This window comes from Hyperolius riggenbachi, chromosome 5 (genome assembly GCF_040937935.1).
Source record: "Hyperolius riggenbachi isolate aHypRig1 chromosome 5, aHypRig1.pri, whole genome shotgun sequence".
Taxonomy (NCBI): Eukaryota; Metazoa; Chordata; class Amphibia; order Anura; family Hyperoliidae; genus Hyperolius; species Hyperolius riggenbachi.
Genome location: NC_090650.1, coordinates 308,168,906 through 308,189,773, shown reverse-complemented (window position 1 = coordinate 308,189,773; position 20,868 = coordinate 308,168,906). Strand labels below are relative to the sequence as shown.

General features: G+C 46.2%; 1 protein-coding gene across 1 annotated transcript in view; it reads left to right on the top strand.

Annotated features, from left to right (window-relative positions):
- Positions 1 to 20,868, top strand: part of TWSG1 (twisted gastrulation BMP signaling modulator 1) — a 113,655-nt gene that overhangs the window by 41,297 nt on the left and 51,490 nt on the right. Inside the window, exon 3 of the mRNA XM_068237174.1 lies at positions 10,326 to 10,425. Coding sequence (XP_068093275.1) covers positions 10,326 to 10,425 — 100 coding nt within the window. The remainder of the gene's footprint in view (positions 1 to 10,325; positions 10,426 to 20,868) is intronic.

The following is a 20,868-nucleotide window of genomic DNA, read 5'->3' as shown; positions in this document are numbered from 1 at the left end:
TCCTTAAGGGGGGGGGGGGGGTAAAGGGTGGGTCCTCAAGTGGTTAAAGTGGTTAAAGACAAGCAATCCATTAAAGACTAACCACCATTAATACTGCGTTGTCTGCCCAACGTCTGTGTTTGCATTTCAGATGCTTGTACAGGAGCTAAAGCCTTTCTGTCTCGGCTACAAAAGCTTGGCTTACTGGCTGTCTTGTGTGGGGTTGATTTTGAAATACATATTTAATCGCACACATACACACATTTGTGTGTCACAGCAGAGTAGGTGTGGTGCTGCAATAAGATCAAGGCAGACAAAGCTGATTGGAACTGTCATGTCCCTCATTACCGTTCACAGCTGGAGTGCTGTGGCATAGCTTTTCAACACAGAGACTATTGGTCTACAGTTAAATGTCTGGAAAGGTCACAAAAGGAAGTCATTAAGCTCCTATTTACACACCAGCTTCTTAATTGTCTTCCAACAATGCTTACAGCAAAATGACTATTCCAATGTTGTGTGATGCCTCATTACTACTGGATGGAGAATCATTCTCCCACTGAAAGTAGATCTCCCCAAACTACTGCACAGTTTATTATACATTAGCTTTGAACATTTTATTTCCTTATCATTTATGGAGCGTGGAATACAGTTGTGTAAATACATGCATATTAAATTGATTCTGACATAATACATGTTCCATCCTACAATAGCAGCACATATTGAGGTGACTCGGTACAGGTGGGGCAAACATTAGAGTTGGTGACCCTGGCTTTGCGTGCTCCTAGAGGTCATCGGGCAGGAAATGCTAGCTATGGAAGTAAAAAGCCACAGATGAGATGACGCAGCAGGTTCATTTGTAGCATGGTGGCATAGTGGTTAGTACTCTTGCCTTGCAGTGATGTGTCCCCGGTTCAAATCTCAGCCAGGGCACTCTGTGCTTGGAGTTTTGTATGCTCTCCCTACGTCTGTGTAGGTTTTCCTCCGGGCCCCCATATCCTAAAAAACATACCGATTAGTTAATTGGCTTCCCCCTAAATTGTCCTTAGACTACGATAAATGCACTGCACAATATAGACATGACTATGGTAGGGATTCGATTGTGAGCCCCTCTGAGGGATAGTTAAGTGACAAAATAATACACTCTGTACAGCGCTGCGGAAGATGTTAGCGCTATATAAATAATAGCTTGTGTATGAGCTGAATTAGGATACCCCATTAAATATTTAAGTTCTTTATTAAGAAATATTCACATATCTATGTCTAGACGTATTTATCTCTGGAGAAACACTGATTTAGTTGCAGATAAACAAACAAAAATTAACCTTTAAGTGGATCCGAGATAAACTTTTACTCAATGCATAATTATGTTCCTTTCATATAGTTCATAGGGCATTCCTCAAGCCAAATACTTTTTTTGTTTTAATACTCTTTAATTCCCTGTAAACTAAACAAGCCTCGCCCACAACTTCTCCAGAGTGCCTTGGCACTCTCAGCCTTATGGTGTGTACACACTTTAAAGATTAAAGGATACCCGAACTGAAATGTGACATAATGAGATACACATGTGTATGTACAGTGCCTAGCACACAACTAACTATGCTGTGTTCATTTTTTTCTTTCTCTGCCTGAAAGAGTTAAATATCAGGTATGTAAGTGGCTGACTCAGTCCTGACTCAGACAGGAAGTGACTACAGAGTGACCCTCACTGATAAGAATTTCCAACTATAAAACACTTTCCTAGCAGAAAATGGTTTCTGAGAGCAAAGAAAGAGGTAAAAAATGGGAATTTCTTATCATTGAGGGTCACACTGTAGTCACTTCCTGTCTGAGTCAGGACTGAGTCAGCCACTTACATACCTGATATTTTAACTCTTTCAGGCAGCGAAAGAAAAAAAGGAACACCGCATAGTTAGTTGTGTGCTAGGCACTGTACATACACATGTCTATCTCATTGTCACATTTCAGTTCAGGTATCCTTTAATGAAAGATCTTAGACCAATGTTACCACCTTCCATGTAGTATGAGAGCCATACTCTACACAGTCTATTCTATGGAGCTGAACTCATCATCAGATAAAAATCTTTGCAAGATGCTGTACACATTCAAGGCCCTTGAGACGTCTAGGGTGTGTAGGATAGCACCGGAGTCCTCATGAAACGCTGGTAGTGACCAGTCCTCGTTAATGTGGTATGATTTAACCCCTTTGGGAAGGAAGGAATCTACTGGTCTTAGTTGCACCCTATCGTGGAAGAAAGTCAGATGAGGTTCTTTACATCCTAAGGCACTCAGTTCTGAAACCCTTCGGGCAGAAGTTATTGCCACTAGAAAAACGGCTTTAAAGGTCAGATTCCATAATGAGCAGGACTGTAATGGTTCGAAAGGAATCCCTGATAGAAAGTTCAGTACTAAACAAAGGAAGGTCCCATTTTGCATAAGTTGGCTTCCTTGGTGGTCGGATCTTCATTAAGGCCAACATAAACTGTTTGATCAGGGGATGTAAAGCCCCGTCTACACGGGGAGATGTTGTGGCGATCCGGCGGCTCGATTACCCGCCGGATCCCCTCTTCCGTGTCCCCGCACGTGCTTGCCGCGTCCCCGCCGCATTCGATTCCCCGCCGGCGCCGCTCATCTTCCGCTCGATTCCCTGCCATTGTCCCCTCGCGGGAAGCGAGCAGGGAATCGGCGGAAGCAAGATCCGTCCTGTCGGATCTTATCAATCGAGCCGCATCAGCGGCTTGATTGATAAGGAGCATCGCGGCCGCATCTACGCATGTAGATGCGGCTTAAGGCCCATCTGAAGACCGATAAAGCCGAGATTGCGGAGATTTGCACTTTAATAGCATTATAGCTGAGGCCTTTGTCTATTCCTGACTGTAAGAAGGCCAATACATTTTGAGGTAACGGCTGATGAGGATTGAAGGATGATACTGTGGCAAACGATGTAAACTTCTCCTAAATTTTGTAGTATGTCCTGTTAGTTGACGGTTTTCTTGCTTGAAGGAGGGTGTCTATTACGCCTGCAGAGCATCCCAGTTGTTCAAGCTTCTCCCTCTCAACAGCCATGCCGCTAAATTCAACCGACCTGGGTTCGGGTGGAGGATCAGTCCCTGCGCCAACAGGTCTCTCCTCAGTGGAAGCATCATTGGTTCTGCTACTGATAGGGTTAGGAGAAGAGGGTACCACGGACGTCGAGGCCACTTGGGTATTACCGCTATGACAGATACAGATTCTTGCTGTATTCTTCTCAAAAGAAAATCATAGGAGTTGGGGGAAATGCATAGGCTCTCGAAAAGTTCCATGGAGCGGTTATTGCATCCACTGCTTCTGCTTGACTGAATGGATATCTGGCCATGAATCTCTGGCATTACGTATTGTTGTTTGATGCCATCAGGTCTAATTCTGCCTGGCCCCAACAGCTGCAGATTAGGTTGAATGTTTCCTGATGTAGAGACCATTCGTTGTTGTTCAGTGAGTTGCGACTTAGGTAGTCCGCCTGTGTGTTTAACCTCCCTGGCGGTTAATTTTTTTTTGCCAAATTGGCAAAAAAACTTTTTAAATTTTTTGTTTGTTTGTTTCATGTAAAGCTACCAGAGTGGTAGCTACATGAAACACCACTAGAGGGCGCATGTGTCCCTCTAGTGCGATCGTCGCCGGCATCTATAGCAAACAGGGGAACGCGTATATAACGCGTTCCCCTGTTTGGCTTCTCCTGTCGCCATGGCGACGATCGGGATGACGTCAGCCGACGTCCTGACGTCAGACACCTCCGATCCAGCCCATAGCGCTGCCCGGAACTCATTGGTCCGGGCAGCGCAGGGCTCTGGCGGGGGGGGGCCCTCTTTCGCCGCTGCGTGCGGCCGATCGCTGCAGAGCGGCGGCAATCAAGCTGTGCGCGCGGCTAGCAAAGTGCTGGCTGTGCGCACAGCAATTTACAGCATAAAAATCGCCCCACCAGGGGCTGAGATCTCCCCCTGCGCGGCATAGCCCGAGCTCAGCTCGGGCTTACCGCCAGGGAGGTTAAAGTTCCCGGAATGTAAACCGCTCTGAGGGATAAGAGGTTCTCTTCTGCTAGATGGAAAATCTGATTGGCTATTTCCAGAAGGTGATGGCTTCTTGTTCCACCCTGTCTCTGAATGTATGCTACCGCCGTCTTGTTGTCGATACGAAGGAGACGTTTTTGTTTACAATATACTTCAGGAAGTGAAGTAGTGCATGGTAGACTGCTAGAAGTTCCCACGAGTTTGACATCTGTGACATCCTCCTGCCAGGAACCCTGGGCTGCTAGCTGTTAACATGTCGCACCCCATCCCTTCTTGCTGGCATCTGTTTTTATGATTACTGGGGGATCTGGTGTCAGCTGGACTTGGCGATAGATTTTCTGATCTAGGAGCCACCACGTAAGGCTGTCTGTCATTGATTTGTATAGTACAATCCGTTGATTTAAGCTCACTCTGTCCCACTGATCGAGGAATCCGATCTGAAAATCCCGTATATGCCAATGGGCCCAAGGCAGCATAAGAATGGTCGCCGAGAGGGTACCCAGAAGCCTGAGGCAGTGTCTGGCAGATGCCGAGGAGGCGCTCTTGATAGTTGAGATTCTTTGCTAAATGACAGGGACTTTCTCCAGCAGGATTGATATTGCATTCCTGTTGGTCTGGAAACGTGCTCCGAGGAAGACAAGGTCTTGGGTTGGTGCTAACTGGCTTTTTGTCTGGGTTGATTAGCCAACCGAACTGCTGTAATATGTCCAATAGAATCTGTCTGTGATGCCAGATTATGTCCCGGCTGGTTCCCAGAAGCAGTATGTCGTCCAGGTAATGGTACATTCGCAGTCCCTGGATTCTGAGAAAAGCAGTGATAGAGACTAGCACCTTTGTGAATGTTCGGGGAGCAGTTGAAATCCTGAAGGGGAGGCACGTGAACTGATAATGATCTTCCCCCTTTTGCAAACCTCAGGAACTTTTGATAATCTCTTTGTATCGGTATGTGCAGATAGGCGTCCTGCAAATCTGCTGACCGCATCCAATCGTTCTTGAGTATAGCTTGGCTGATTGGAGTGACTCCATCTTGAAGGTTTCTAGGTTTATATGTCGATTCAGTTTCTTTAGGTCGAGCACAGGCCGAAGTTTTCCCGACTTCTTTTTTTACCAAGAAAAGAGGAGAGTAGAAACCCTCTCTTCTTTGATCCAAAGGAACCAACGATATCGCCTGTTTTTGGATTAGTTCTTGCACGTAAGAGAATAAGATGTTCTTCTTTTCCTGTGTTACTGGAATCTTTGTTGGAATGAAACGGAATTCCAGAGTGTTTTTGAATGTCCAGGAGTGACCTATGGAAATGGTTCTGTTGACCCAATGAGATTTGATCTTGTCCTGCCAGATCTGTCGGAAGGCGCTCAGTCTGGCACCGACAGGCACATCCTGGACTTGGACACAGTCAAAAAGACTTTTTTTGAGTAGTGGGTATATCCGAGGTCTTTTGTTTGGTATTCCTATGCAAAGTACCCTGTGTACTTTTCCAGTCTTTTCTAAAGTTCTTGCCAGGACGGTAAGCTTTTGCATTCCTATATCTATTCTGTGGTTGTGCAGGAGTAAAATTCTGCTTCATGGATCTTCTATCCTGGGGCAAAAGACCAGATTTGCCTCCCGTGACTCTCGATATCGCTGTATCCATCTTCTCCCCGAATAAGGTCTTTCCGTCATATGGTATCTTACACCAGGCCTGTCTGGAATTAATGTCTGCTGACCACGACCTAAGCCAGAGAGCTCTCTTGGCCGTGACGGAATAAAGCATAGCCCGAGATGCTCCTCTAACGTTGAAGGAAGCTTCGCCAATGAAGTCAGCAGAGAGTTTTAAATCTTCAAGTGCTGCAATTATTGTGTCCTTGTCAGCATCTGTCCTGAAAGCTGTTTCAATATTTTCGGTCCAAGACTTTACTGCCTTCCCCACCGACGCCAATGTGATGGCTGGTTTGCATGCACCTCCAGCAGAGGTGTAGATCTTCTTCAGATCCAGGTCGGCTTTTCTTAATAATACGTCCTTAAAAGAAATGCAATCTTTCAACGGAAGCGTCATATGTTTAGCGAGTCGGATTATGGAGGCGTCTACTATTGGGGAGTTTTCCAATGGTTTAGTTTCCTCAGCTGGTAAGGGATACAATTTTGATAATCGATTTTGCCAAGGGAGGTTTCTTCTCCAGTCTTTGCCATTCGTCCTTAATTACTTCCTCGATCTCTATTAAGTAAGGAAAGGTATCTTTAGTCTTTTTAAGGTGGGTGTAGTATCGTGTTTTTTTTTTTTTTTTTCTTTTTGGTATTTTCCTCCACTTCTTCCTCTGATTCCCATTCGATTGCCTCTCTGACCGATTTGATAAAGGGGGGTACGAGAGTGAAATCAAAGCCACCCGAAGTTATACTTTCCGCAGCTAGATCATAGGCTGAAGTATGTGGCTGAGATTGCTCTGAGCATCGTGAGGCGGGAAGACTTGCGATGTATGTGTTCATAGACTCCTGAACAGCTTTTTTTTTTATTAATGCTGATACGTCCACTGATTGTTCCGTTTCTTCAGATTTTTGTAGAAAACAGGTTTTAAAAACTAGTTTTCCAGGCATCACAGAGTCACCGCAAGCCCAACAACTTTTCTGATGAGGATAGTAATCTGGAGTTTCGCCCCTCGGTGCATAACGCCTAGGCGGGGGGCTTCTTCTTTTCCGATAGGTATAATAATCATCATAGTAATCGTGGTAGTCCCTCCTGGGTGGAGAACGACTCCTTGAATGATATCTTGTATAAGAGGATGAATAATATTTTGCAGGAGAAGATTTTCTTGCCGCCTTCCTAGGGCTTGACTCACGTTGTCTTCTCGGGCTGCAATAAAACAGCCATAGATAACCTTAGAATGTGCACTCCCAAATGAGAAGGTAACCTACCTGAAATGCACCTTTCTATCTATAGTTTGCTGGTCTCTGAGAGGCGCATTTGTGTCCGAAGATGAGGAGGAAGAGAAGTAGCTGAAAACATAGAATTTTACAGTGTAAGGCAATAAGATATAGACACAGGCAAATATCCTAAGCATAAAGAAAATGCACAGACAGCGCATAACACGCCAGATACAAACTTTGCAAGAGTCTGGAAGAAAGAAAGACACTTACTCCTCAGCCACAATGGAAACGTCTGCTCATACAGCAAGGTGATCAGGGTCCATCTTCTTCCCCACCGCACAGCCAAACAGGTCAGGATGCGGAGAACGCTGCTGCCTCCGCCGCTGGTGTTAAATTACTTCCTGGAGGGGCGGCAGCCGGAAGAACAGGGGAGGAGCAAGTCGCGTCACCGCTCGATCACTGTGAGCGGTGACGTCATGGGCCGAGAGCGAGAGGACGCTGCCGCGCCTAACCCTGCCCCCTTTGCGCTCCAGGAAGGAGAAGGCTTGGAGCGCACGCCTCCCTGGAGACAACGAGACTTCAGGAAAGGAGGACACGCGCCAGGACAGACTCCTTTAGAGTCGCTGCAGGCATGGGTAGGTTATATATATATATATATATATATATATATATATATATATATATATATATATATATATATATATATATATATATATATATATATATATATATATATATATATATATATATATATATATATAACACAGTATCCGAGCTATAGGCAAGAGCAGCAGATTAGCGCCCTCTCACAGCCTACAGTAAAAACATATCCCATAGCCAGGCCCCCAAGACCAGCAGAACGGGGCATCCACCAAAGCCCTAATTTATAGGACATATCAGGGGATCTTCACACAGGGAGGCAAGTGTGTGGGAACTGCAAGATACAGTCAGATAGGTGCAAAAAAAAAAAAAAGGAAATTTTCTGCAGGATTGCAGCCTCTTCCTGGTCCAATGAGGTGAGGACAGAGAAAAAAAGACAGCGAGCACCTCCTCTAATCTCTATTTAAATACTGACCGGTCCTATGGGGTAGGGGGGGCGGAGCCACTACCCAATGTGCTGCCATGGAGGCATAAGAAAAGCCAGTTTCAAGTCACCCAGACCCCACAGCATCTCAATTGGATAAAGATATAGCCTCTGACTCGGCCACGTCAGAGTTCTCTCTTTCTTAGTTTTCAGCCAGTCCTTGGTGGATTTACTGGTATGTTTTGAGCCGTTGTAGTATTGCAGGGTCCAGTTCAGCTTTAATTTCATCACATGTTGCTCTGATGCAAGGTAGAATTAATGGTGGATACTATCATGGTGAGCTGGCGAGGTCCTGCTGCAGCAAAATGTCTCCATGCCGTGGCACTTCCACCTCCATGCTTCACAGCTGGTATGAAATTTTCTTGAAATGCTGTATTTAGTTCATGCTAAATATGTCCTTTGTTCTGGTGTCCAAATACAATTTTATACTCATTTGTTCAAAGAACATTATTCCAGAAGTCCTGGTCTTTATCTATGTTCTGCCTACCAAACTTTGGTCTGGCTTTGATGATTCTCTTGGAAAGCAAAAGTTTTCTCCTTGCACACCTCCTTGCAAGTTTAAGTTGTATAGTCTATTTCTGATTGTAGAGACATGCACTTTCACACCAACAGTGTCAAGAGCCTGCTGGGGGTCTCATTATCACATTTTTAGGGTTTTTGGAGACATCTTTATAGGGAGTCATCAGGCAAAAAAAAAAAAAAAAAGTTTCACTTACCTGGGGTTTCTACCAGCCCCATGCAGCCATCCTGTGCCCTCGTAGTCACTCACTGCTGCTCCAGACCCCGCCGCGGGCCGCATTGTGTACATTTTTACGCATTCCCGCTGGTGCAGGAACATTAACGCATACATTTTTTAGCGTTAGCGGTGCAACGCGAAACATTTTTTCTCATTGCACCGCTAACGCTAAATAATGTATGCGTTAATGTTCCTGCACCAGCGGGAATGCGTACAAATATACACAATGCGGCTCGGCAAAAATGAAACTAGCTGGCGGCAGGGGACTGGAGCAGCAGTGAGTGACTACGAGGGCACAGGATGGCTGCATGGGGCTGGTAGAAGCTCAAGGTAAGTGAAACACTTTTTTTTTTTTTTCCTCCTGACAATTCCTTTAAGCATCTTTCTTCTGCTTAAATATTTTATTTTTGTACCTGTGAGGAAAAAAGGATTAACGTTAAATACCTCAGTAGAGGGAAACCTCTGGATAATCCAGAGTCTTCCCCCATCCTCTTTGATTACACTAATCAGGTGCTGGGACCCACCGAACATATTCAACAATAGCTTGTCAAATACGTTCTCATGGCTGCACTCCCATGCATGTACGAGCCATCCAAGTATGGCCTGCGCAGAATGGAGGTGTTTGTGCATGTTTGTTTTTCCATTCTGTGCACAGGCGGCTCCGTGCTACTGCGTGAGATATACTTGCACCTGCGTAGTGCTGCCACACTTGTACGTGGATAGTAGCACTGGCATGCTCATACATGGAGGGGAGCTCTGTGATGCCGCTATTCCTCCAGTGCCATTTTACCACCATGGAACACCTTTTCTGTTTGATGGATTCTTTCATTCACAGTTGCTCGTTAATGTGGTGGCGTTGTGCACTGATAAAGGTGTATTAGTTGAATTGAAGACTAAAGCGGGTCTATGTAGAACAGCGCTGGGCCCACAAGTCGAATTCAGCCCACGTGCGCTGTACATCTGGCCCGCCGATAAGCATCCGGATTCCTCTCCCCCCCCCCCCCCTGTAGAGTTGAGAGCGGCCGATAAGCGGGGGTTAACTAGCCTATATAGAGCTTCGTGCGTTGCATCTCCATAGTAACAGGCCGTCACATGACACGCCAGCATATTACACGCTGGCTGTCAGTGTGTGGCATGCTGGCGTGTCATGTGATGCGCGTCACGTGACGGCCTGTTACTATAGAGACGCGACGCAGAAAGTGCTATGTTAGGCCTCATTCGCACTTTGTGCGCTTCTGTCCGCTTTTTTTCTGCACATAATGTTAACAGATACATGTTGCTGAAAAAAAGCGGACAAAAGCGCATTGGTGTGAATGAGCCCTTAATCCCTGCTAATCAGGCATGCTCGGAATGTGACTCGCGGTCCACAGAATGCGTCCCGGCCGCGCAAAGTTTGCCCAGGCCTGGTGTAGGACAGAATGCTTAGGAGTTGCCGATCAACAGATAGGTGAGATCTATGAGGCAGTAATTCCTATACAAGCAAATGCTGGGGAAAGGGAACATTTTCAAACCTGGAAATGAGTACTGATGAGCTGCAGTGTGGTTGTCTTTGTAGGTGGAGGTGGTAATAATAATTATTATTATTAAATGTCATATATGCTGCTGAGTGAAAAAAATGTATTTTTATCTATTTTTCTCTTCTCTTAGGAGTTGTGTCAGTGCAGCCTTTTAAATGGAAACTGCTCCTGCTGTAAAGAATGCGTACTGTGTCTGGGCACACTCTGGGATGAGTGCTGTGACTGTGTAGGTAAGCATTTAATTTTATAGAGCTTATGCACACTGGCAAAAAAGACACACCTAGACCCTAATTCTGGGTGCAGACATTAGCAAATCGTCATCCATGCACAGCACAGTGCAGCTATTATATTTGTCTGTCCTGTGATCTCTTGTAAAGACATGACTGAGTGATGTGTAGTCCTGCATAAAAAAGAAGGGGGAGAAAAGATTGACCACTGCTTTGGATTTTAATGCACAGCCAGCTCTAGGCTGGAAATCAGTTTGTCATGTTGAGATTTTTTTCAGCCTATCCCTATTCCCCAGGATGTACAGATTTTAGACCATCGTGTGAATCAACCACAAACTATTGATTTGAAGGAACAGTCACCTGATGGCTATATGAGGTATAGGACTTATGGGAGGGGTGAGGTTCTTTGCTTTTATTTCTACTAAGGTGCCCATTGATGGTACAATGTTTTCATATGTGATCTTTCGACACAATTTGAACGATCGTCACTAATCGTATGGCAATTATCAATTTGTTCCCATTAACGGAACAATTTAAAGTTTAGCATTCCGATTTGATCATAAAATCTAACTTTTGGATCATTAATTTTACCTTTTTCCGATCGACCAAAGAATCGTATCACTTCAATTTGTGCCACAAACTATGCAGTTTTTTTATACAATTCATAAAAAGTGCGTTGAAAGATCGAATCTGAAGGAAAAATATTAGTTTAACAGCCATTCTGCTGCTAAATGGAATTGGATCTATCGCCATACCGTGTGTTTTTATTGGACTCGATACACCTTCTTCCACATGCTGTATAATGTAGGGGTCACACAGGAGATCTCTAGGAGTCAAGGGGCACCTTGAGAAGACAAGTCAGCTATCATCATGGGGGCAGAGTAATTCTTGTTTTCAGTAGAATGGCACTGTACAAGTGTTGTGAGTAACCTCATCTCAAGTACCCCTTGATGCATACCTATTGCTTAGGACAAGGGGAGGAGAAGAGGTGTTCAGGGGGTATAATAAAACTAAGTTAAATACAAAATAAGAGAAAAAAGGATGAGGTTGCTTACCTCAATGATGACAAATTCTGAGGCGCTCAAGTCTTGGGTGAAAGCACTGTTTAGGTACTTTAATTGGCATGAGGGTGTGGGCACGGACCCAAGAAATGCGTTGCCAGTGCATAATAATAATAAATTTGCCAAAATGCCACCTCATCCTGTGTTATTTTGTTTTGAACGTATCTTTAGTATACCCCTGGGCACGCACCTCTTCGCTTCCCCTTGTGCTTGTCCATCCACCTTTTGGAGGGTTGTTTCCTGGCCTTTTGGGGTATTGCCTCCATTAGGACCAGTGATTGAGTGCTACCACATCCAGTGTTCCTGGTTAGCTGAGTGGAGTCTGGTTTACACATCTCCACCTGCTTCTTGTGGTTGGTTGCGTTTTTTGCAACATTCCTTTGTGAGTATCATTTTTCCTTCCAATTCATCCTCCTACTGGTTGTGACCTATTACTCTATCGGGAGTACTTCATAATTGTGCATAAATGTTTTTCAAACATTCCTTGATGGGTTTAATCAAATATAAATGCTTATTCAGGTTAATTTATATATCGTTTATCATTTTTACTTTTTATCTCAAAACCTAATATAAGTGACTGACAAGCTTGAGGACCACTGTAGCCCAAGGAACCCACACTGACTATTGACTCTCATGAGGACAATATATTCTGAACTCCGAAGAGAGCTAGTGACGTAAAGTGTTCAATGCTCTCTGCAAAGCGCAGTGAAAAATGACTCTGTGTTATATAAATGTTTATTGTAATCATAACTTCAGCGTTATAGACTGAACAGAGGCGCCAAAAGGATAAAAACAATGTTTAAAACGTTTAAAAATTGCTTAGGAGGCAGTAGTGGACTTACCTCCCTCAAGCAAACACAGGGAAGCTGTGCAATTTCAACATAGACAATTTTTTAATGGTATACTCCAAAGGGTTTAGTACAACGCGTTTCGCAGGTCTACACCCGCTTCATCAGGCAGTATAAAGTAGGAGCACACAGCAACGTAATGTCAGAGTAACACCTGGCGCCTTCAGGGTCATCACAGTATAAAAATATTTACTACCCAATCCTAACAGGGCTATATTAACCACTTCCCAACTGAGGGGTTTTACCCCTTGACCACCAGAGCAATTTTCACCTTTCAGCGCTCCTTCCATTCATTCGTCTATAATTTTATCATTACTTATCGCAATGAAATGAACTATATCTTGTTTTTTTCGCCACCAATTAGGCTTTCTTTAGGTGGGACATTATGCCAAGAATAATTTTATTCTAAATGTGTTTTAATAGGAAAATAGGAAAAAATGTGGGAAAAAATGTATTATTTTTCAGTTTTCGGCCTTTATAGTTTTTAAATAATGCATGCTACTGTAATTAAAACCCATTAAATGTATATGCCTATTTATCCCGGTTATAAAACCGTTTAAATTATGTCCCTATCACAATGTTTGCCGCCAATATTTTAGTTGGAAATAAAGGTGCATTTTTTTCAGTTTTGCGTCCATCCCTAATTACAAGCCCATCTATATATATAATAGACTAAGTGCCTCAACCTTCAAACAAGAAGAAGAAGTACCTTGCATGAGAAAATGTATGCGTGCTCAAACACCAAGTTTAAGGCCTCTTTTCCATGGACTGTTGAGCTGTGTGCTCAGCAAGCAGTTACCAGGCAGCAGTGAGCAGATACCAGGCAGCAACAAGCAGTTACCAGGCAGCAGCAAGCAGTTACCAGGCAGCAGTGAGCAGATACCAGGCAGCAACAAGCAGTTACCAGGCAGCAGCAAGCAGTTATCAGGCAGCAGTGAGCAGTTACCAGGCAGCAACAAGCAGTTACCAGGCAGCAACAAGCAGTTACCAGGCAGCAACAAGCAGTTACCAGGCAGCAACAAGCAGTTACCAGGCAGCAACAAGCAGTTACCAGGCAGCAACAAGCAGTTACCAGGCAGCAACAAGCAGTTACCAGGCAGCAGCAACGAGCAGTTACCAGGCAGCAGTAAGCAGTTACCAGGCGGCAGCAACAAGCAGTTACCAGGCAGCAGCAACAAGCAGTTACCAGGCAGCAGCAACGAGCAGTTACCAGGCAGCAGCAACGAGCAGTTACCAGGCAGCAGCAACGAGCAGTTACCAGGCAGCAGCAACGGGCAGTTACCAGGCAGCAGCAACGAGCAGTTACCAGGCAGCAGCAACGAGCAGTTACCAGGCAGCAGCAACGAGCAGTTACCAGGCAGCAGCAACGAGCAGTTACCGGGCAGCAGCAACGAGCAGTTACCGGGCAGCAGCAACGAGCAGTTACCGGGGAGCAGCAACGAGCAGTTACCGGGCAGCAGCAACGAGCAGTTACCAGGCAGCAGCAACGAGCAGTTACCAGGCAGCAGCAACGAGCAGTTACCAGGCAGCAGCGAGCAGTTACCAGGCAGCAGCGAGCAGTTACCAGGCAGCAGCGAGCAGTTACCAGGCAGCAGCGAGCAGTTACCAGGCAGCAGCGAGCAGTTACCAGGCAGCAGCGAGCAGTTACCAGGCAGCAGCGAGCAGTTACCAGGCAGCAGCGAGCAGTTACCAGGCAGCAGCGAGCAGTTACCAGGCAGCAGCGAGCAGTTACCAGGCAGCAGCGAGCAGTTACCAGGCAGCAGCGAGCAGTTACCAGGCAGCAGCGAGCAGTTACAGCCATTTCACTGCCTATTCACAGTCCATGGAAAAGAGGCCTTACCCTAGCAAGTCTGACATTGCAAATCTGGCCTAATTGGCTATTCATGAGGCAATGCTCATGCAAATGCATGCACAAACCAATACCACAAAGCAGTCACCCTGCTACATGCTACATTAGCACTATCCGGCTTAGTGCACACCAGAGCGGTTCGGCAGCGTTTTGCGATCCACTTGCGGCTGCGGATACGCTTGGGTAATGTATTTCAATGGGCTGGTGCACACCAGAGCGGGAGGCGTTTTGCTGAAACGCATACTCCCGAGGTGAGGCATTTTTTGGATTGCGGAGGCGTTTCTGCCTCCAATGTAAAGTATAGGAAAAACGCAAACCGCTCTGAAAAACGGCAGTTCAGAGCGGTTTTGCAGGCGTTTTTGTTACAGAAGCTGTTCAGTAACAGCTTTACTGTAACAATATATGAAATCTACTACACCAAAAACTCTTTACAAAACCGCAAAATGCTAGGTGAAATGCTACAGAAAAATAAGAAAAAGCGTTTCAAAATCTGCTAGCATTTTGCGGATCTGCTAGCAGTTTTTGGTGTGCTCCAGGCCTCCAGGAGCGCCACGGGGAGGATTCCCAATGCCCCGTTTTTATACAACTGGGGGGACCGCAGGGTCCCAGGCTCTCTCACTGCCTGAAAACCACAGCGGCACCCCGGAGGGGGAGGCTGGGTGGCGTGGACGACACCCCCCAAGTGTGGCCAGCGCCGGGGAGAGCCGTCTGCACCCACCTCCCAATATTAAAAACAGGCACTTACCTTAACGTCCATTGCGTTCTGCTACATGCGCATTAATTTGGGGGCACCACATGAGAAAGGAGAGAAGCATGGGTCACCCCGAGCTTTAGAGCTCAGGGCTGGCTCACATACAGCACTCCAGGGGGGGGGGGGGGGGGGGGAGGACAGGCGCACTCACTCCAGGGTTCACACCACCGGAGCAAGCCATCCACCACCTGCTTCCAAAGGATACAAACTGCACAAAATGCTTTCCATGAGAAAATTAATGCGCATGTAGCAGAACCCAACGGACGTTAAGGTAAGTGGCTGTTTTTAATATTAGGAGGTGGGTGCGGACGGCTCTCCCCAGCGCTGGCCACGCTTGGGGGGGGGGAGGCGGCTGCGCCACCCAGCCTCCCACTCCGGGGTGCCGCTGTGATTCCCAGGCAGCGAGGGAGCACTTTGCAGTATTGGTTTTTTGACCCTGCATAGTTTGGCATGCAAAAGCAAATGCATATTTGCATGAGCATTGCCTCATGAATAGCCAATTAGGCCAGATTTGGAAAGCCAGACTTGCTAGGGTTAAACTTAGTGTTTGAGCACGCAAAATTTTTCTCATGGAAAGCATTTTTTGCAGTTGTATCCTTTGGAGGCAGGTGGTGGATGGCATGCTCTGGTGGTGTGAGCCCTGGAGTGAGTTGTCTGCGCCTGTCCTCCCCCCACCCCGGAGTGTTGTATGTGAGCCAGCCCTGAGCTCTAAAGCTCGGGGTGACCCATGCTTCACTCCTTTCTCATGTGGTGCCCCCAAGTTAATGTGCATGTTGCAGAACGCAATGGACGTTAAGGTAAGTGCCTGTTTTTAATATTGGGAGGTGGGTGCGGATGGCTCTCCCCGGCGCTGACCACACTTGGGGGGGGGGGGGGGTGCAGCCGCCAGGCAGTAAGAGAGCCTGGGACCCCGCAGTCCCCCGGTTGTATGGGGGCATTCGGAATCCTCCCCGTGGCGCTCCTGGATAGTGCTAATGTAGCATGAACTAATACCCGCAGGGCGATCGCTTTGCGGTATTGGTTTTTGGACCCTGCATAGTTTGGCATGCGAAAGCAAATGCATATTTGCATGAGCATTGCCTCATGAATAGCCAATTAGGCCGGATTTGCAAAGCCAGACTTGCTAGGGTTAAACTTGGTGTTTGAGCACGCATACATTTTCTCATGGAAAGCCTACTTCTTCTTGCTTCAAGGTTGAGGCACGTACTCTATTAGATAGATAGATGCGGCGTATGCTACAACGCGGGTTGGCTAGTAGTTTATAAAGTAACAGTGTTATACCCTCTTGACATAAATATTTAAAAAGTTCAGTCCCTAAGGTAACTATCTATGTATTTTTTTTTAAATTGTAAATTTTTTATTTTTTTTTTTAATTACAAAAAAAAAATGGGGAGTGTGGGAGGTAAGGAGTTAATTTTTTGTGTAAAACAAGTTTATTTGTGTGTAAAAAATGGTTAGGGTGTAGTTTTACTATTTGGCCACAAGATGGCAACATTACCAATTTGTTTCATGCGACCTGCAAGCGTCCTTCTGGACGCTTGCAGGAAGTAGAAAGAGGCTGGGACTTTGTTATTTTTTCACAATGATCGCGCTGCTCAGCCGAGCGGCAGCAGATCATTGCGGGGCTTAGATCAACGAACGGGAATGGATTTTCCCGTTCGTTGATCTCTGGGCGAGCAGGCGGCGGCGTGTTTACTAGCGGCGGGCGGCGTGTTTACGAGCGGGAGCGCGGACAGCGGCGGGAGTGCGCAGAGTACGGATTTCTCCATCCCTGGGGGTGAAAGGATGGAAAAAGGGGCGGAGAAATCCGTACGCGCGGGGGTAAAGTGGTTAAGGGTGTTATCTATGCTGGTTGTGCTGTTCCATAGACATAATTTCCAAAAGGACATTACCGTATATACTCTGATACAAGTCGACCCCGTGTATAAGTCGACCCCCAAAATTTGACCCTCACAAGGTGGATTTTTCCAATTATTCAAGTATAAGTCTATAGGTAAGCCAGCCAGGTATCTACCTCCAGTATAGGTAGCCAGCATAGGTAGGCAGCCTGGTATAGTTGCCCCCAGTATAGGAAGGTAGCCAGTATAGTTGCCAGTAGCATAGGTAGGTAGCCAGTATAGTTGCCAGTAGCATAGGTAGGTAGCCAGTATAGTTGCCAGTAGCATAGGTAGGTAGCCAGTATAGTTGCCAGTAGCATAGGTAGGTAGCCAGTATAGTTGCCAGTAGCATAGGTAGGTAGCCAGTATAGTTGCCAGTAGCATAGGTAGGTAGCCAGTATAGTTGCCAGTAGCATAGGTAGGTAGCCAGTATAGTTGCCAGTAGCATCGGTAGGTAGCCAGTACAGTTGCCCCCATGAATAGGCTGCAGCGGTGGGGAGAGCGGGCATGGAGGCAAACATCTCACCTTCTATCCTCCATCTACTTCCTCTCCCAGGCATCCCATGCATTGATACCAGCGTCTCCTGTGATGACATCATCACAGGAGACGCTGGTATCAGCACAAGGGGATGCGTGGGAGAGGAAGTAGATGGAGGATAGAGGCTGTGGAAGGTGGGATGTTTGCCTCCATGCCCGCTCTCCGCGCCGCTGCAGCAGTCTCCTCTCACCATCCACCGCTGGGCGCAGTCTCCTCTCTTCTGCTCGCTTCTCCTCCACTCGCGCGGTAACGTCCGCTCCCGACGTCATGTGACATCGGGAGCCGGACCATCTCTTAAGGGGGTAGACGCGCAAGTGAGGGAGAAGAGAGGAAAAAAGAGGACACTGCGCCCAGCGATGGATGGTGAGTAACCCCTCCACACACACACCCCACATCCATAACCCACATCCTCACCCCACACAGGCTGTAAGTCGCAAAATTTAGGACTATGCGACTATAAGTCGACACCCCCCCCCCCACACTTTTGTACTTTTAATCAGTCCTAAATTTTGCGACTTATACCCTAGTATATACGGTATGTTTTTGTGCATAGTCAGTGTTCAGCTGATTAGTGTGGACAGACCTGGGTATTGTTCCTCTGAGTGCTGTATGTTGTAACATAGTTGTCTCTGTTTATGAGAAGCAATCCTGCTAGGTTAGAAGAAGTGTGCAGGGCTTGATGTGGGGTAGATCACATTCTGCTTGTTTGTGCATTGTGAAGCCAGCTCAGAGATGTAATTGAATGCAGGTGACTCAGTTGAGTGCCAGACTAGCATCCACCCTCCAGGCCTGTTACTGGCTGTGCACTTTTTTTTTTTCTCCAGATGTGCAGAGTTATGGGCTGACATCACTGCTTACACAAACACAAGTCCTAGCTGCACTTTCATTACACCTCCGGCCATAAACACTTCCCGTCTTCCCTGTTCATTCCGTATGATTTGATTCTCGCATCTCTTTCCTAATTAAATATGTTTAAAATTTACAACACTTTTTTTTTCCCTCATAGTTTCTAATAAGGACAAGCCTTGTTTTTAAAGCTTCCAATATTTTCCTCTTGAATCCATGGGCTTTTCTTTTTTAGTACACAAAATCTTCATACGGTAATAGACTACCGCAGCTCGAACTGATCTTTTATACAACACTTTCTAGTTTCCAACCTGCTTTTATGTCTTTACAGGGATCTCTGTACGATAAGTTTATATCCTCTTTTGCACTGCTGCTTATAATCTATGGCTGCGTACAGTTTTACATTTAGGAGTCTGCAGACCTCATTTGTTAAATAGATGAGTAATGATGCCATCATATTCTGTAGCTTTCTTGAGAAATTAAGGCATTTCTAAAGTAAGCTTACAGTCTAATTTTTCTATCATACGAGTATGCCAGAAACACACACCAATGGTGTATTTGGAGAAAGTCACACAAATATAACGATTCTATTTTTCCCTACAGTGATGTAAAGCTAGGATCTAGTGCTTAAACATCCAATATTTGGATTTTCCATGAAACAATCATGAACAGCAGAGTATGTACAGGTGTCCCATGATGTCAGTGGATCCACCTGGTTAGATCCTACTGTTGTAGTTCTCACAGTGAGTTGCACCAGGACGCTCCTGCTCCCCCCCCCCCCCCACCCCCCTCCTTTCCATAGGACATAATACACCATAATGCTAAGAGAAGCAGGCACCTCAATTGTATGCTGCGGCTAATCTGCTACCTGAAACAATCCAAGATAGTTAAAGTGAGCCCGAGGTGAGCGTAATATGGAGGCTGCCATATTTATTTCCTTTTAAGCAATACCAGTTACCTGGCAGCCCAGCTGATTTGGCTGCAGTAGTGTCTGGATTATAACAGAAACCAGCATGCAGCTAATCTTGTCCGTTCTGACAATATTGTTATAAACACCTGATCTGCTGCATGCTTGTTCAGGGTCTATGGCTAAAAGTATTAGAGGTAGAGGATCAGCAGGACAGCCAGGCAATTGGTATTATTTAAAGGGATACCGAGCAGGTTTTAAAATCACCATTTGTACTTATCCAGGGCTTCCTCCAACCCACTGTAGGCCGCGAGGTCACTTGGCTTCCTCCGGGTCCCCTCTGTGTTCCCGCAGGCTGTACCTTTAGCCTGGCAACTATTGCCTGAAGTTGCCAGTGTGAGGCCTTGGCGCGCACGTTACGCATTATCAAGCCAGAGTGAGAGTCCTGCGCATGCGCAATTCAGAGTTAGAGAACGGCGCATTTGCAGGACTCGCGCCAGCCGGTGTGATGGCACGTAACGTGCGTAGGGGACTCCTACTAGTGACTTAAGGCAGAAGTCCCTAATTAATGAAGCCGCCAGCAAGACCAGGAGGACGCCGGGGGACCTTGCTGCCTATTGTGGGCTGGAGGAAGCCCCCGATGAGTACAAATTGTGATTTTATTTTTTATTTATTTTTAAACCTGCTCGGTATCCCTTTATTAAGAAATATAGCAGCCTCCATATCTCTCACCTCGGTTTTGTAATGATTGGTGTCAGCAAGAACAGATTTTCTGATTATTGGTGATCTGCAGTATCACCAATAATACAGATGCTATACCTGATTATGTAGTGATCTGCAGAATCACCAATAATGCGAGTATAGCGAGACACAGGACAACCAGATGTAAAGATAGGTGTTTGGTGCAACAGTAATACAGATAGAGATACCAACTCCCCAGAGGAGCTAGTAGAGGGCGATATCTCTATAGAACACAGGGATCCGCATTCCAGCAAGCCAGAGATGCCGTGGAGCGGGTGATTCAGACTGCACTGCAGCCGGTGGTCACCTGAGGAGCAGGTGATTAAGCTGTACAGAGAATCCCTCACCAGGGACTAGGCTCACTGGTGAGGGCAGGAGAGTCAGACAAGCAGATTCGGCAACAAACGGACAGATACGGTACAAAGACAGAAGGCTAAATCAGAGCAGTGTTCAGGCTGAGTTGGCAACCGGATCAGATAGGCAGAAGCACAGAATCAGTAGGCAGAAGAGTAGTCAAGGCTAGCAGAAGGTCATAACAAATAATACAATTCAATTAGTACTTTAGCTATCAACAGAATCTGACTAAGTGTGGATCCCCAGCTCCTGCTGGTTCTAGCACACTTTGGGATCTGACTAAGGTCTGAGTGCTAACATGTAGCATTTGCAACAGCAGACGAGGAGCTACTGACAGGCAGGTCCTATATATATACTGAGAGCGCCCCACAGCGCCGCCCCAGTCACTCAGCCAATCAGGAGCACTGCTGGAGTCAGCTGACCGGCCGATCAGCTGACTCCCCTTCTATTCGCATAAAGGTCCTGTTGCCTGGCGTAGCCCTCAGTCTATGTGCAACTGAAGGACCAGGCAAAACTCCACCATGTAATTGCGCAGCGGAGGCCGCCGGCTGAAACGTGGAAACAGCCGCCATGCCGCTCACCGCTGTGGCGGCATCTCCGCTATCTATTACAGGTTTTACTTTAAAGTACAACTGAAGTGAGAAGTATATAAAGGCTGCCATATTTATTTCCTT